At 42.6% G+C, this 15,142-nt stretch overlaps 1 protein-coding gene and 1 long non-coding RNA gene across 4 annotated transcripts in view; one reads left to right on the forward strand and one right to left on the reverse strand.

Annotated features, from left to right (window-relative positions):
* The first annotated feature begins 190 nt into the window (after nucleotides 1–190).
* Nucleotides 191–3,676, forward strand: LOC148327264 (uncharacterized). 3 transcript variants are annotated; one of them, XR_015845809.1, is made up of 7 exons: nucleotides 192–455; nucleotides 840–959; nucleotides 1,049–1,224; nucleotides 1,365–1,436; nucleotides 1,542–3,187; nucleotides 3,349–3,419; nucleotides 3,489–3,676. It is a non-coding gene; the product is annotated as an uncharacterized LOC148327264 (long non-coding RNA). The 3 variants fall into 3 exon arrangements; XR_015845810.1 differs by having other exon boundaries at nucleotides 194–455; nucleotides 1,542–1,768; XR_015845808.1 differs by having other exon boundaries at nucleotides 191–455; nucleotides 1,542–3,419.
* A 105-nt stretch (nucleotides 3,677–3,781) lies between these two features.
* Nucleotides 3,782–15,142, reverse strand: part of skib (SKI proto-oncogene b) — a 46,488-nt gene continuing 35,127 nt past the window's right edge. The window contains exons 2-7 of the mRNA XM_088309195.1: nucleotides 8,788–8,901; nucleotides 8,461–8,564; nucleotides 8,124–8,317; nucleotides 6,621–6,886; nucleotides 6,305–6,535; nucleotides 3,782–5,614 (exon numbers count right to left, since the gene is read on the reverse strand). Coding sequence (XP_088165321.1) covers nucleotides 5,447–5,614; nucleotides 6,305–6,535; nucleotides 6,621–6,886; nucleotides 8,124–8,317; nucleotides 8,461–8,564; nucleotides 8,788–8,901 — 1,077 coding nt within the window. The 3' untranslated portion in view covers nucleotides 3,782–5,446. The remainder of the gene's footprint in view (nucleotides 5,615–6,304; nucleotides 6,536–6,620; nucleotides 6,887–8,123; nucleotides 8,318–8,460; nucleotides 8,565–8,787; nucleotides 8,902–15,142) is intronic.

Here is a 15,142-nt window from a genome sequence, read left to right on the forward strand (position 1 = left end):
ACGCCACAGGGAAGTGGGATGTAAATATAGGATGTGTTTGCAATGCTGCTGGGCGGGAAAACAATCGGTGGGAGCTACGTTAGCCGCTCTGGCTGTGTTACCCGCGCTAGCTATGTTGGCCTGTGACCCGCGCCAGCTATGTTAGCCGCGCTAGCTACATTACCCGTGCTTGTTGTGTTGGATGAGCTGAGACCATCGCGGGAGACTGTTGTTCTGTACAATGCATGAGACGTATGAAACGTGATGCAACCGATGTGCTGACACATTATGCGTTTGTTTCTGTGTTAACAGACCCCCCCCCCCCCACGAGAATAAATAAATATATTGCACTTGGATGAGCTTTGCCCTATTCTTATATGTGCAACATCAACAGCATTCAAATATAAGGAAAATATTTATTATATATGGAAGTTTGCAGCATTTTTTCCTACCTCTGCATTGTGCGGTGAAAGGCGGTGAGTACTTAATGTTTTCATTTCCATTTGATTCTTATTTGACGTATTCATTGTCTCAAAATACTTTGGGCGTGTGTTTCAGTTGCCTACATTTCTCACGCAGTTTATGTATACCATACTCGTTTGATATCGCCAGTAAATGTTCTCTTTGTAGTAATTCTGAGTTTCATTGTTGGTGGTTTTACTTAATTAGAAAGAAATCAAAAACAATGATCCAGTAAAAATGACCGAATATAGCCACTTAAAGTTAGTACTTCCAAACCTTATACAGATATGGCCTGACTGAGTATGCAGTTATGTATGTGCTCCTTAATGTTTCCTACTTTGCTTGTTAATTCATGTCAACTGTATCAGAAGGAAAATAGTTTGCAACTATCATTGTAGTTATGGAGAAGAAGTGGGACGAAGTTTACAATCTTCTTCTTGCTGGAACATACCTACCTGGGTATGATAAAAGCAAGAAGCAAAACCTAAGAAGGTATGCCTCAAAATTCACTCTAAAAGGTCAGTATTTTCATTGTAACCAATCCCACGTGTAGCTCAGATCATTAGCAATTTAAAGTTATTAAGATTCTTATTTTTTCCTGATATAGACGGTGAACTCTTCTTTTGCTCCAGGAGAGCAATTAAAACTCAAGAGGAGTCCAGGAGGCTCTTCGAAGAGTTTCACTCTTCTCCTATTGGAGGGCACACTGGCACCCTTAAAACACGCAGTGCCTTATGTTGCCGATTTTATTGGCACGGCATGACTGTCGACATTGAGAAATGGGTATGTGGTACTATACCTTTCTGATTTGTTTGAGCAACATTTGAACATGCATAAACACAGATTTACTGCAATATAGATTTTGTCTATGTGTATAGATTTTCGTGTTTGTATATCTGTCTTTGCTATGAATCTTTCCTAAGATCCAGGAATGTGACAAGTGCCAAAAAGTTGGCAAACCTCTCACTGTTGCGCTCCCACTGCAGTGTATTAAGGTGAGTTGTAATCGTCTTAAACAATAGTGTCAATGTAAACATTTCCAAAAATTATTTGTGTATGTATGTATAGCTGTATATATGTATATTTATTTATTTTATCAGGTGTCTGGGAGCTCGTTGGCATCGATCTTACTGGACCACTTCCAAAGACTGCCAGTGGGTTCCAGTACATCCTGACTGCATTGGACTATTTTTCTAAATGGGTCGAGGCATACCCATTGGGAACGAAATCTGCTGCTGAAGTTGGTCTGAATATTTGCAAAATAATATACAGACATGGGTGCCCTGCAAGAATCCTGTCAGACCAAGGCAGAGAGTTCGTCAATGAAGTAAGCCTATTAATAAAAAAAAATTATAATAAATTAAATGACAAATAATAATTTGGCAGTTAAACTCCCACCAAATCACAACTGCTATGTGATTTACTTTTCTTTCCACACTTAACAGAGTGTTTTATGAAATAACTAATAACGACTACTCTGCCCCAAGCAAAAGTACTGTCTTCTGTACAGGCCTATCTAGATAGATTGGCTTCTTAATGCGTTTGCCTTGGCTGTCTAATGAGGAGTCACTGAGTTGAAGTTTTACCTTTCTGACTCTTCCATCTGAACTTGGATAAATATCTGCTACTCTGGCAATCTTCCATTGATTCCTCTGAGAACTTTCCTCACATAGGATGACAATGTCATTAACCTTTGTATCTCTCCTATCCCTTTGCCATATCTGTCTTTGCTGTAAACTGAGTAAATACTCTTTCTTCCATCTTCTCCAGAACTCATTCGTTAGGTATTGCACCTGACGCCATCTCTTGCGCAAGTATAGGTCTTGACTCACATATTCACCAGGTGGAGGATAGATTATGCTGGACTTCATTATGAGAATATGGTTCGGAGTAAGAGGCTCTATATTTGGATCGTTCAGAAGTTCTGTTGTCAGGGGTCTACTATTTATGATTGCCATCACTTCATACAGAAATGTCCTGAGAGAGGAACTGTCAAGCCTCTTTGTTGACTGAGCAAGTATGGCTGTTAGGACACTTCGGATCGTCCTAATTTGTCTCTCCCATACCCCACCCATGTGGCTTGAAAATGGAGTATTCATCAAGAACTCGTGATTGTTTTAGGTTTGAGGCCCTTGATTTGCTTAGTGTAACGCTTGAGATAAGCTATAGCTTTGACTGCTCTGTTCCAGTCTGAAAACTTTGACAGACGGTCTAGTAGAGTTCTCTCCTCTTCGGCCTTTGTGTTAAGCGCTTGGACTTTCCGCAGCTCTGGGTCGCTGTCAATGACTTCTCCCACCTTAATATCCGAGATGGGCAATTCTTTCTTCCACAGAAGGGCTGGTCCAGTAAACCAGTTAGATGCAATGAGCTGGTCTGCCTTAAGGCCCCTCGACGCATGATCAGCCGGATTATCTTCGGACTTGATATAACGCCACTGCTTGGGTTCCGTAGTAGACTTAATTCTTTGGATTCTGTTCGCCACGAACACGTGAAACCGTCTGGCATCATTGTTTATGTATCCCAGGACAACCTTAGAGTCTGTCCAGAAATAGTCTTGGAGATCCTTAATGTCGAGTTCGTTCCTGAGCATGATGCTCATTCTTGCTGCAACCACTGCTGCAGATAATTCTAGCCGTGGTATTGTGGTTACTTTGGTAGGTGCAACACGCGCTTTGCCTATAACTAGCAGCAGAAGCTGTTGAGCAGGCTCGAAGACAGATAGCTTGTACCCTGCTAGAACATCAGGGTAAGTTTGGGTCAGCTTTTATATATATTATATATATATATATATATATTTTATATATATATTTATATATATATATTTATAGCTAGTTTTGTAACCACAACAATAATTACACAAATCACGTATTTACACCGATTAACAAAATGCCCTTGCTGTTTTTGTAGGCAACGCGGAAGACTACTGTGTGGTGTGCTCCATGATAGAGAGTGATGGAGAGTCCAGCATGATTGAAATGGTATATATATGATTGATTTCAAATTTTCATATGCATTGTTTTTATGTGTGCTTGTTTTTTACTTTTTAGGTGCAGTGTCATAAATGTACCAGGTGGGCCCATTTTCAATGTGCCCAATTTGTCCCCCAAGATGACCAGTCACACAGTGACTGTTGTTCTAATGTAAATAGTTGTGGACAAAACATTGTGGAGTTTGTTCTTCCATCTACTGTCTTCTCCCAATTGTTTAATTAATCCCATTAAACTGTCAGAACGTCCTACCTGTCTAAAAAGCACTTTTATTTCATTAATATCTTGATTGTCATTCTTAATTTTTGGACATCACCATTCAGACACACAGATAAGAACACACTCTTAAGAGCACTGATTGACTTGGATTTTTAATTGGTATAATACACAATTTCCGCAGGGGAAAAAAAAGAAAAGAAAACAAGTGAAAGCCGACATCCAAACCAAAACTACAAGAGCATGAGCTACAGTCAGAAAACTGCGAGTGCTATATAACACTGTACCCAACAAATACTGAGCCAGGGTAACATGAGGATGAAGTTGATAAGACATACACGTGTTTCTTGTCTAAACTAGTGTAAGATTTATTTTCACGAGAATGTCTATATTTGTATAGATCTATTTTATTTCTTATTTAGGGGGACTATTGTTTTGTTGTATTGGCGGAGGGATATGGAGTGTCAAGAGGAACGCGAGAGAGAGAGGCTCTCGAGCGATGGCGTGAGCGGACCAATGAATAAAGTCGTATGTGGAGCCCTCTCCGTGTGCTGTTCTTTCTCCCACAAACCCCGATGTCGGACTAGCACTCACCACCCCCAGGGAATCGAGTGTTACACTAGGCGAGAACACCAAGAGACTCTAAAATTGAGTGGTAGGCATACATAATTTCAATTGCGTTTCAGTTTTTTTGGTCAGTGGCGTCAATATATATCTTTTATAGACTCTATTTCTTATCAATAAACAATCAAAGGGAACTTATTCTGATGGGATTCATCCAAAAGTCTATTAAATGCCCTGTTCGTGTCATACTAGGCTGCTTTGAAAATCCAAATAGTCTCTTTTTGGTTTCAAGCAAAAACAAAGCAAAATTCAGGAGCAAGCGACAAAATCTTATTTACAATATCATCGTATGTACATCAGAGCATACTGAGGGAACGAGTGTTTCATTTGAACTTGTCTGAATCGTGTAATAACGGGGCGCAATGTGAGGTTGTTAAAAAGTGCAATTCCTTGGTTTTTTTTTTCTAAAGTAAAAAAATATATGCTCCTTTTGCATTTTATATATGTAGAAATGCTGTTCATATAAACGCTATTTGTTGATTTAAGAGCCCTAAAAACGAATGCTTTCAAATGAGCCATATAAAGGTAATTACAGTACTAAATACAAAAAACAAACAAACAGAGGTACCGCATTCCAACAAAAGCAACAAAAACTGCTATTTCTCATTTTTGTGTCTTTTAGGAGAGCGCTAATTGCTGATGGGAGAGCATATTTGGAAAAATAAGAATGTACAAGAAGATATTAAGAGTCATGTATATATATATAAGCATCCACTACTTCAGTTTGAAATGCGTACACATCGGTATGTGGCTGCTTTTCTCGCCTATGGAATAAACAAGCAATATATCTTTGACAGTACATCCTCTACACAGTTATATTCATATATGAATATTTATATACATAAAAAAAAAGCAAGCTGCTATTAAAAGTGAATAGTGGTAAACAGGCGTCTCTTGGGTCCAGTGGTCTGCAGAGACACCTTGGAGTGTACCAATACTTTTTGTGGCACCATTGTTGACTGTGTGACCATTCCCTTCATATTCAAGTAAGTGAGATGTGGCCTCTCTCCAAATTAGCTTATAGCAAAAAAACAGTCATTGATGGAGTTGTGGACATCATACTTCCTCATCCAGTTTTTGTTTCCTAGAAATTCACCATCCTATGGATTCATCATACATACATAATAGTACTCTTTTTAAAAAAAATTTTTTTTTAATGTGTCATTTTTGGCTCCATTTTAGGACGGAGTGTCGCAGGGCTTCGCGTCCTGCGTCGCCAGCTGGGACTGCAGGTCCCGGACGACGTTCTCCAAGCTCTGCCGCGCCTCCCGTTCCTGCTGCAGCTCCCGTCGCAGCTGCTCGCGGTCCGTTTCGGCTTGCTGGAGCTGAATGTGCAGCTCGTCGATCTGGCGACAGGGGCAAAGACATCAGCGCCGAACATTTATTTTTTGACTCTCCCATCTGTCCATTCTATAATTCAAATTTGGACCTTGAAAAAGAAAGTTCGCCCACGCCTGCATTATGCTCTTTTCACATTGCGCTCATTCAGTGTGAAGGGCTGCAGAACGGAACGACAGAGGCGCCCCGGTTGGTTTCCCATATTTGGAACTGACGGAGCAGAACCAGATAATTAAAAACAAAGACTTTTGCTGTTGGTTTAGAAAACAAACAAAATGCACCTCGAACATATGTATCTTTCATAACTAAAAAAAAGCAAAAGAAGTATGTGGCTTTGCTCTTTTTAAGGAGGAGGAAGGATGAGATGAGCAGCAGAAACAAGACAAGATAGGAAATTGGAGAATTTAATCTTATTCGTGAACTACAATTCCACCATGACCGCTTCGAAGTATATTTCAGGCCGAGCAGAGAGCATTGTCTTCTGCAACACGTCACTGCATGTCATCAAAATCTCTCCACGTGCTGGGACGCACTTTGCTTCATGATACAGTGTAGTATCATCATGTCCTCGGGTTCTATTTTGGGAGCTTCACATAAGGATACACCACACCACCACCTCACTGTATTTACGCAAGTCATGAAAGTAGAGCCCATTATGTTTTTGGGTTGATCTGTGTTGGCATCCTTGAGCATCTCACCTGGGCGGAATACTTGACACGGAGTCGTTCTGCCTCACATCCTTTGTCGCAGCCTCGCTGCTGCCTCTCCTGCTCCAGTTCCCTCTTGAGTCGGCCGCACGCCTCCTCCGCCTCTCTGGACTTCCTTTCCCAGTCCACGCGGAGGCGCTCGATCTCCTTCCGTAGGTTTCTCTTGGCCTCCACGGCCTCGCGGAGGCGGCCTTTCTTGGCCACCTTCACAAACTCCAACTCCTACGACAACAACGCTTGTGATTTATTATTGCATTTTCATATCTTAAACTGCAGCGTTTCTACAATGGAAGTTTGAAATGGCTACCTGTTGAAGGTTGCGTTTAGCCTGTAAGGCGGCCGCCAGCTTCTCCTCTTGTTTCAGACTCATCTTGACAACTTCCTGCAGGAATTTTTCTCGAGACTCTTTGGTGTCCACACCAGCGTAGAGCGTCTGTCTCAGAAGGTCCGACAGCCAAGTCGGCGCCTCTTGAGGCGGAGAGGTGCCACCAGTCTGGGGGGTCAACATTTGAGAGGCACTGCTGCAGGCTGAAGGGGGTGAAGCCAGGGAGGAAGCAGGCGGTGGACCTTGGCCTACACAAAACGGAAGTGACGTCACGAAACCGGCAGTGACGTATTTCGACCGGAAGTGACGTATTTCGACCAAAAGTGACGTCACGAAACCGGAAGTGACGTATTTCGACCGGAAGTGACGTATTTCGACCGGTAATGACGTCACGAAACCGGAAGTGACGTATTTCGACCGGAAGTGACCGTCACAAAACCAGAAGTGACGTATTTCGACCGGAAGTGACGTATTTCGACCGGAAGTGACGTCACGAAACCGGAAGTGACGTATTTCGGCCGGAAGTGACGTCACAAAACCGGATGTGACGCCACGAAACCGGAAGCGACGTATTTCGACCGGAAGTGACGTCACGAAACCGGAAGTGACGTGTTTCGACCGGAGGTGACGTCATGGAACCGGAAGTGACGTCGCGAAACCGGAAGCGACGTATTTCTACCGGAAGTGACGTCACGAAACCGGAAGCGACGTCACGAAACCGGAAGTGACGTATTTCGACCGGAAGTGACGTCACGAAACCGGAAGTGACGTCACGAAACCAGAAGTGACGTATTTCGACCGGAAGTGACGTCACGAAACCGGAAGTGGCGTATTTCAACCGGAAGTGACGTCACGAAACCAATATATTTTGTAATAATTATTTTAATGATGAATTTTGCCGTCATTTAAAAAGATTTATGTTATATTTCTGATGGTAAATGTTGCAAAATGTTTAAGACTCTAATGTCGCTGTAAATCTAATAAATTTGTTATGATGTAATTAGAATAACTGAAATCCCAACATAGTTTTCTTTTTTTTTTTTAAAAAGATAATTGAAAGTTTACTTTTTATGATAAATATGTAGGACTGTTTTTGATACCACAATTTGTAATATTCTTCATGAAGTATGTTTTATAAGAAATCAATTATGATATTAATAAATAATAATGACTATATATATATATATATATATATATATATATATATATATATATATATATATATATTTTTTTTTTTTTTTTACAGAATTTACACACACACGTATATATGCATGCATATAGCCAATATGATCAATGTTTCCATAAACGTGGCTCCTTTGAGGTTGTACCACTGTTCAACTTCCACTATCAAACACTTGGGGGCGCCATTGTACAATGAATATATGAAGCAGTTCCTGTGTGGCTCCTTTCCAGTGTTCAACATTTTTAACAGTGAACGTGAACCTTTTGAAACATTTCCGAGTTCAGATGATAGAAAGTACTCACAATCATCACAGTCATCCACATCGATCTCTCCGTCTGTGTCCATGTCGTCAAGATGTGGCGCTCCAGGTTGCACGTCGCCATTATGCACTTGTTGGATGTTTGGGGTGCAGCTGCGAGGAGCGTGGATTTCCCCGCTACGCACCAGCTGGGTTGAAGAAGCTTGTGGCAAACTCTCTTGGCCCTTTAAAGTGGACCTGCAAGGACAACACAGGTGCAGATGTTGGGTAAAAACCCCCCAAAAAAACGACCCGCCTTGGTCTTTAATCCCGTCTTTACATTATCAAGAGTGCTGCAACTCGATTTAAAGAATTAAAGAAAGTCAATCCTGACGACTGACCTGTGCGGCTCGCACTGAGCTGCTGCTTTCTCCCGATCCGAGCATTTTGGCGACCAAGGACGGAACGCCGAAGGTCTCTGCTTGAGCTGGACTTGTTTCATGTCCTGGAAACCAAAACGGCAAGCTTGAGTCACAGTGAAGAAGAACCATTCAAAAATTTCAATGGGCTGTGACTGACATGCTCATTTGAACAGTCCTTTTTATTTTTATTATTAACAGCCCACCGACGATCATGTCAAGACTTCAAATAGAACCTTGTGCGTCACCACTTTGATGTTTGCATCTAACGCCGCTAAATGCGCGTTTCACACTTTGTGGCCTACCAACCTTGTGTCTGGTCTTGGACAATGACTGCAGCCACTCGGCTTTGCGTTCGTCATCAGCTGACGGAGATTGCAATTTTTCCAGTTTGGGCCGCTTGGCTGTGACGGGGCTTGGTGACTGCGGAGGGGAGGAGAAGAGTGGCGTTAACTGGCGGGCTATCCTGCACACATGTGATATTTAGAACATCCAACTGCCTGTTCTCTGGACTGGTCACCAGTCAACTGCAGGGCACAAATAGTGACGGGTGTAACAATTACACATTAGGGCAAACAAGCATTCACGCCCCCAGTCACACCTACGGGCAATTTTTTGAATGAAGCGAACATGCATGTTTTTGAACGGATGTTGGAGAACATACAAACTGCACCCACAAAGGCCAGAGGCAAGATTCCAACCACAAACCTCAGAACTGTGAGGCAGGTGTGCTAAGCACTCATCCCACAATGCTGCTGCTCTGAATAACAAATGACTCGAAAATGAAAAGCATGAGGCCACGTGTATCATCGCTAGTTCAGGTATGCAGTGCCAGACCTGACTTAACACCGCCCACTCTTAAGCGCACTGTTCCAGACACACACACACGCACACACATACATACACACTCCTACACCTACTCCCACGCGCACATATGCATGCCGACACTCGCACAGACCAAGCGAATCTCACCAAGCTTGGTGTGTAAAAGCTGTGAGACTCGATTCGTGGTGAGCTGCGCTTCTCGCTTATTGCTAAATGACGTTTGTCACTATTTGCATTGGCGCACAGGAACAAGAACATGAGTCGGCGCGGGAACGCTCCCCTGTTGAAGATTTCTGAACCACGGGTCTGCAGACGGCGCAAGTCTGAGGGGCCACACAGAGAGACTGAGATCTTCCTTAATGTGATGAGGACTATTCTGTGCTTATGAGCAATTTAACAGTGCTGCTTGATGCCTTTTGGTAACACTCAGGTGCCAAGGAACTATCAAGTTTAAGTGGTCGATTGTTTGGCAATTTCATTAAAATCACTTCAAAGTCAAGGTTCGTGCAAAACAAAGGCAAGGTTAGTGCAAAACCTTCAGGGTTTTGGTAGAAAACAAAACAATGGCAGGAAAAGCCTACTACAACATCTGAACTTTATTTAGGGTTAATCAGAGGCACTTTAAACGGTGGGAGGTGGGTGCTTTTAACATACATTTTATTAAGAACATTCACAGCCAAGTCTGAGTTAAAACAGGGTGTGCAACTATATTGTCACTTTTAATTTCCTCTTTGGAATAGATTAAATCAGTTTTTAAAATTGATTGTAAAGGTTGTGCGTCACATTGATTAAATTATTTATCTTCTTTTTTTTTAATATCACAAAAAGCTGGCATTTCAACAAGGGTGTGGAACGCGCAGGGCTCCCACTATATTGTTTTGGTTTGTTCATATGCCAGTCTGTCAAATTATTGCATGACTTGGCGCAAAAAAAAAAAAAAAATTGGGGCCGCTGATTCAGGCGATGGGAGTGCTCGACATGAGCTGGAGGCGGAATGTCATGGAAGTGAGTAAGCAAGCAGCAGGCCTGTGCGGGCCTCCACGCCCCTGCCTAGGTAAACACATCCTCTTGTGTGACAAGTGCTGACCTGCGGGCTCAGGAAGTTCTCCGAATCTCAACGTCCGCCGTCGCACACGTCATCCCTGCCATCGAACGTCCAATAGCCCGTAACCTTGCGTTTGCTTATTTTACCGCGTTGTGCAAGTGTTTAAGGGCAATTACTTTAATTGTCCCGCGACTCTGTGTTTAAGAATTTATGTGGTTTACGCTGCATCTGACGCTTACCTCTACTGGGAGGGGTGAAAGCCATGCTGGCTGCTTTCCAGACCAACACACACACACAGAATCTTTTCAAAGCACATTACCTTGACGAACCTTCCTTTCCTGGAGGCGTCTCCAAACTCCAAACTATCCTTACATTAACCTTGCCTTAACCTTCAAAAATGTCCGCACCTTCAGAAGTAATTGGTCGTACGTCACAGGGATTTGCCATCAGGCAGGCAAGTCTCTACAGTCAGTGTTCAAGATCGCATTTTAGGGAGTGGAATAACTTTAGCAATTGTGTCCCACTTGAGGAAACCGTTAATTCAGTTGTCCATCCGAAAGCGCAGCTGTCTGATATTTTTGGGCGCAGCAGATTCTGTTTCATCTGGATCGGGTTCAAATTTTGTGTGTCTGGAACAGTATTTGGGATCTCGACCTGGGCCAAAATTGGTGTTGTTTGCTTCAATAGTATTTTTTAAGACTCAGGGATTTTCTATTTTGCTTGTCATCATTAGGCTCACAAGTGAGTAGAAACCTATCTTTTCTGTTTGCAATTTATAGTTAATTTAAATACAGTTGTTGCATTGACGTCAGGTTAACGTTTTTATAAATAGTTGAGTGTTTTTCGTACAATGTAGCTTTGTTAATTTCGTTATGAAGCGGCGTAGTTCGCTACCGGAAGTAAAAAAAAAAAAAGTTCGCAACCGGAAATGACGTCATTATATTGGACGTCGCATACGCGAAAGCAAAGGGTAAAGTAATAGATCGTCAATGAGAGTGAAATGTGAAGATATTAAATTCCAATCTAGCACAATCCACATACATATTACGCCTTTGGTAGCATCGTGGGTACTTACAAGTTTGTTTTGTTACCAATGTACAATTCTGTAACGCTTTTACGGGAAAAGATGTTAATTCGGCAACGTGTATAAAAACAATAAGATTCATGCTAGCACTCGCTAATTGCGTTAGCACAATGTCTCGTTTCTATAGCAGTTGAGGTAATGTTAGCTCATTTAGTTGATTTGTGAATGTAAAGTAATTCATATTGACTGTGAATTTAGTTTTTTTTATGATAACTTGAAGGTAATATTGCCTCACACTGTATGTTACAGTTTCACCTTTTTCTGCACTATTAAACCTGTGGACTCAAGACCCAGAAACGCGGTGTTGAAGATGAGTTTAGCTGACTGATCAAACGAGGCTAAAACTGGTTGCCAGCGAATTTTAGAGTGCATCTCGAGATATAAAAATTCATATTAACATTCACACCTCTGGTCAATTTTGAGTCTTCAATAAATCAGCCGACCATAGATGTGCAGATTCTATCCCAGCTCAGTTTTGAGGATTTGAAGCTTGGGTCAACCCTGGACTGGTCGCCAGGGCACTTATGAACAAACAACCAGGTTCAAGGTGAGATTCCAACCCACAGCCTCCAAACTGTGAGGCAGTGTGTTGATACACACTTCAAAACAGCCTACATTTTAGCACACTTGGCATTGTTATTCTGCCTATTCATGCACCATTTGTATTGTTGCACAAGAAATGTTTGTCTGGACACTCCTCTCCTGTCTGCTTGACTCATACACACGTCTCCGCTACCTGTCTAACCAGTCACCATTTAACACATACACGATACACACACACACACACACACACACACCCCCGCACAAACTGTTTGGCTTCTTCGCTACAAAGACATTCTTTGAACCCAAACTGCACATCCTCAGCAACGGTTCTCTCACCTGCTCTATAAGTTAAGAGTTTGCAAAGAAGTCCTGAGAGGGTCACGCAACTATTTCTACACTGAGTTTTTTTTTCATTATTTTTTTTAACATCTGCAGGAAGGTTTGCTAGACATAATAGAAACCGGAAGCAGACACTCCCTAGACACCACAAGGGACCCGCATGGTTAAATGTGATGCTGACCTCACAGGCTTCATAGACACAGCACGGCCTGGGAGAGTCATAACATGTCTTGCGCCGCATTTCCCAGTGGTTAAATGACTGACACCCCCCACCCAAGAAATAGTAAGTAACATGCAAACGAACAAAGAAACTGACCAAAAAAAAAAAGATGGCTATCAATGATATATTTTCGCTTTCTTTTCTTTTGGACCACGATAGAACAATACCCTCTATAGGCCCTACAATGAAAATGAATACTCATGTCGTCTAATGTCATTTCTGAACCAGAAAATAATGTCATCAGTTAAATTAAATGTCTTAATTTTTAACAATGTCCAAATTACAATCCACCATGATACAGTTTTCCAATTGCAAGCGTGTATGCCTGTTTGTTGGGGTGGAGGGAAGGGGGTATACAAAAAGCCTGAACGACAGGAATGGGTGAGAACATCTGTGGTTTGGAATCAAACAAACAAACAAACAAACAAAAAAACATGCTTTGCGCAGCACCACATCATAGTGTAGCCTTCGCACCTCCGCTCCCGCCTCAGACTTCCTGTGGTCGAGCAAGTCCCCTGTGGGAACTGAAGTGGGAGGGAGGTGGGCCAAGGGAGCGGGAACACAGAGGAAACAGTGAGCTGCAGGAATGTTTACTTGAAGGCCAAGTACATCCCCCACCCCTTCACTTCTTTAAGACTCCATTCAAGCATTGGCCTTTTCAACCGGCCATTGTATGATATGGCTTTGAGGTGCTGTAATGAAGCGGCCTTTCAAAGAAAAACTGCAGGCTAAACAGGCTCTAATAGCCGCCCCGGGCGAGAGCAGACATGCTTTATTTTTTAATTAGAGGCGCTCTACAATTCCAGGGTTAGGCCTCACATTGCAATCGTGGTGCTAGACCGGAATAGTTGAGGAATCATTTTGTTGTTGATATTGTGTTAACTGGAGCATGGAAAAACAACGCGGAGCTTATTGACGCTTATTGACCGTGGATGTAGTAGTACTTCTATCAACAGATAGTTAGCATCATGAGAAAAGTCAACTTTTTATTTATTTTTTTTTATCTGGAGGCCACATTTGAACACATCGAGGGCAGTGTAAAAAGTTAAAAATGGTTTGTAAAAAGCGGGTTGGACCCATTTTCACCCAAATTGGCTTATTTTGACTCAACTGCTTCGAGAGTGTATCAACAGTCACAATTCCCAGACTGAAAGCAAATGAGAAAACCTCCCAAAGCGTGTCCTTGCGAGGAAATGCCTTTGACCTTCTTATTTTCCCATTTCGAAACCAAAGACAGGAGACTTGAATGGAAACATCCAGCATCTGTTGTGGCGCTTAAAAAAAAACAAAAAAACTAACTAACCAAACCAAGCTATCCGAAGAGCCCGACATGGGTCTGCTCTCATCTGGCGAGACGGAAATAGTCTCCCTCAGCTGAACTTCCTGGGGCGACAACTCTTGCGCCGTACCGTCGCGTTTGCTTCTGCTTTAACAACCGACAAGACACAACAGTTTCAGATGACGGCTTCCTTCCCGCCACTAAACCCCCCCGGTGTAATCCCCCAGCTCCACGTGTGCTTAGTGGGGTGCTGTATCTCTCAAGGGCACACCAACTGGCAGCGCTCACTCAGGAAACGTTCTCCCACTTTGGGAAGGCTGGCTGTCGTCATCGGATACCCCCCCGCGGATTGCCGGATGCGTGCTCTCTATCAATTGTAGCACTTTGCTTTATATAAAGCCCTCTGTGGTCACCTTGCAACAGCTGGCCGATAGTCTGGGGTGTCTAACCACGATATCCCTGAAACTCCATCCCAACTCCGACCCTAACGTCATGCTCCAATTTCCCCTCTCCTAAGCTTATTCGCCAACGCTTCTACTTTTAGGGCCATGGTGTTTATGTAGCAGCACCCAGCCATGACAGCCCTGACACACACACACACACACACACACACACACCCACACACACGCCTATGAAGAGCCTCAGGGGCTTGACATGAGGTCGGCATTACAGCCACGCTTATTGGATTGTCCTAATTGTCTTTGGGCTTGAGACTGGTTGAGATGCCGGGCCGTGAGGAAACGCTGCATCTAAAAAAGGTGCGACAAGCGACACAACCGCTTAGCAGCCCTCATTGCTGAATGTGGATGCGAGACTTTGAAGCAGCATAGTGTGCTTCTTGAGATGATGGGTTTTTGTTAGCGCTGAGCCGTAACCATCAGAAAGAGAAGAAATGAAATCAGGAAATATTCATTCATTCATTTTCTAACCGTCTTGGGCAAGAGACGACTTACAAACTGGACTTGGCTGCAATCACACTCACATTCCAAATTATGGACATTTTAACCACTAAAAACGAGAGAGAGCTAATTCCATATTTGTCCTTTAGAAGTGCAGAAATGAATCGAGAAAAGGAATATTGCTGTTCTAATAGCATCATTAAATCAATCTTCCAGATCATTCATGGTAATCCGTAAATGTTTAATGGAGACAATTTGACTCTTCTTGTTTGTTTTATGTTCTTCCCCCCTTGTATGCCAAAATCTATATAAAAAATAAAATAAAATGAGTTTGGCAGTTGTGCTATTTGGCTGGGTGCAGGCCATTATTGCACTCCGCCCCTTTTCTTGGGTGCTAAGTATACTTGCAGTCTATATCTTTTATCATCAT

This window comes from Idiotropiscis lumnitzeri, chromosome 11 (genome assembly GCF_059441095.1).
Source record: "Idiotropiscis lumnitzeri isolate Australia: NSW breed Sydney's pygmy pipehorse chromosome 11, RoL_Ilum_1.0, whole genome shotgun sequence".
In the NCBI taxonomy this organism is placed as follows: Eukaryota; Metazoa; Chordata; class Actinopteri; order Syngnathiformes; family Syngnathidae; genus Idiotropiscis; species Idiotropiscis lumnitzeri.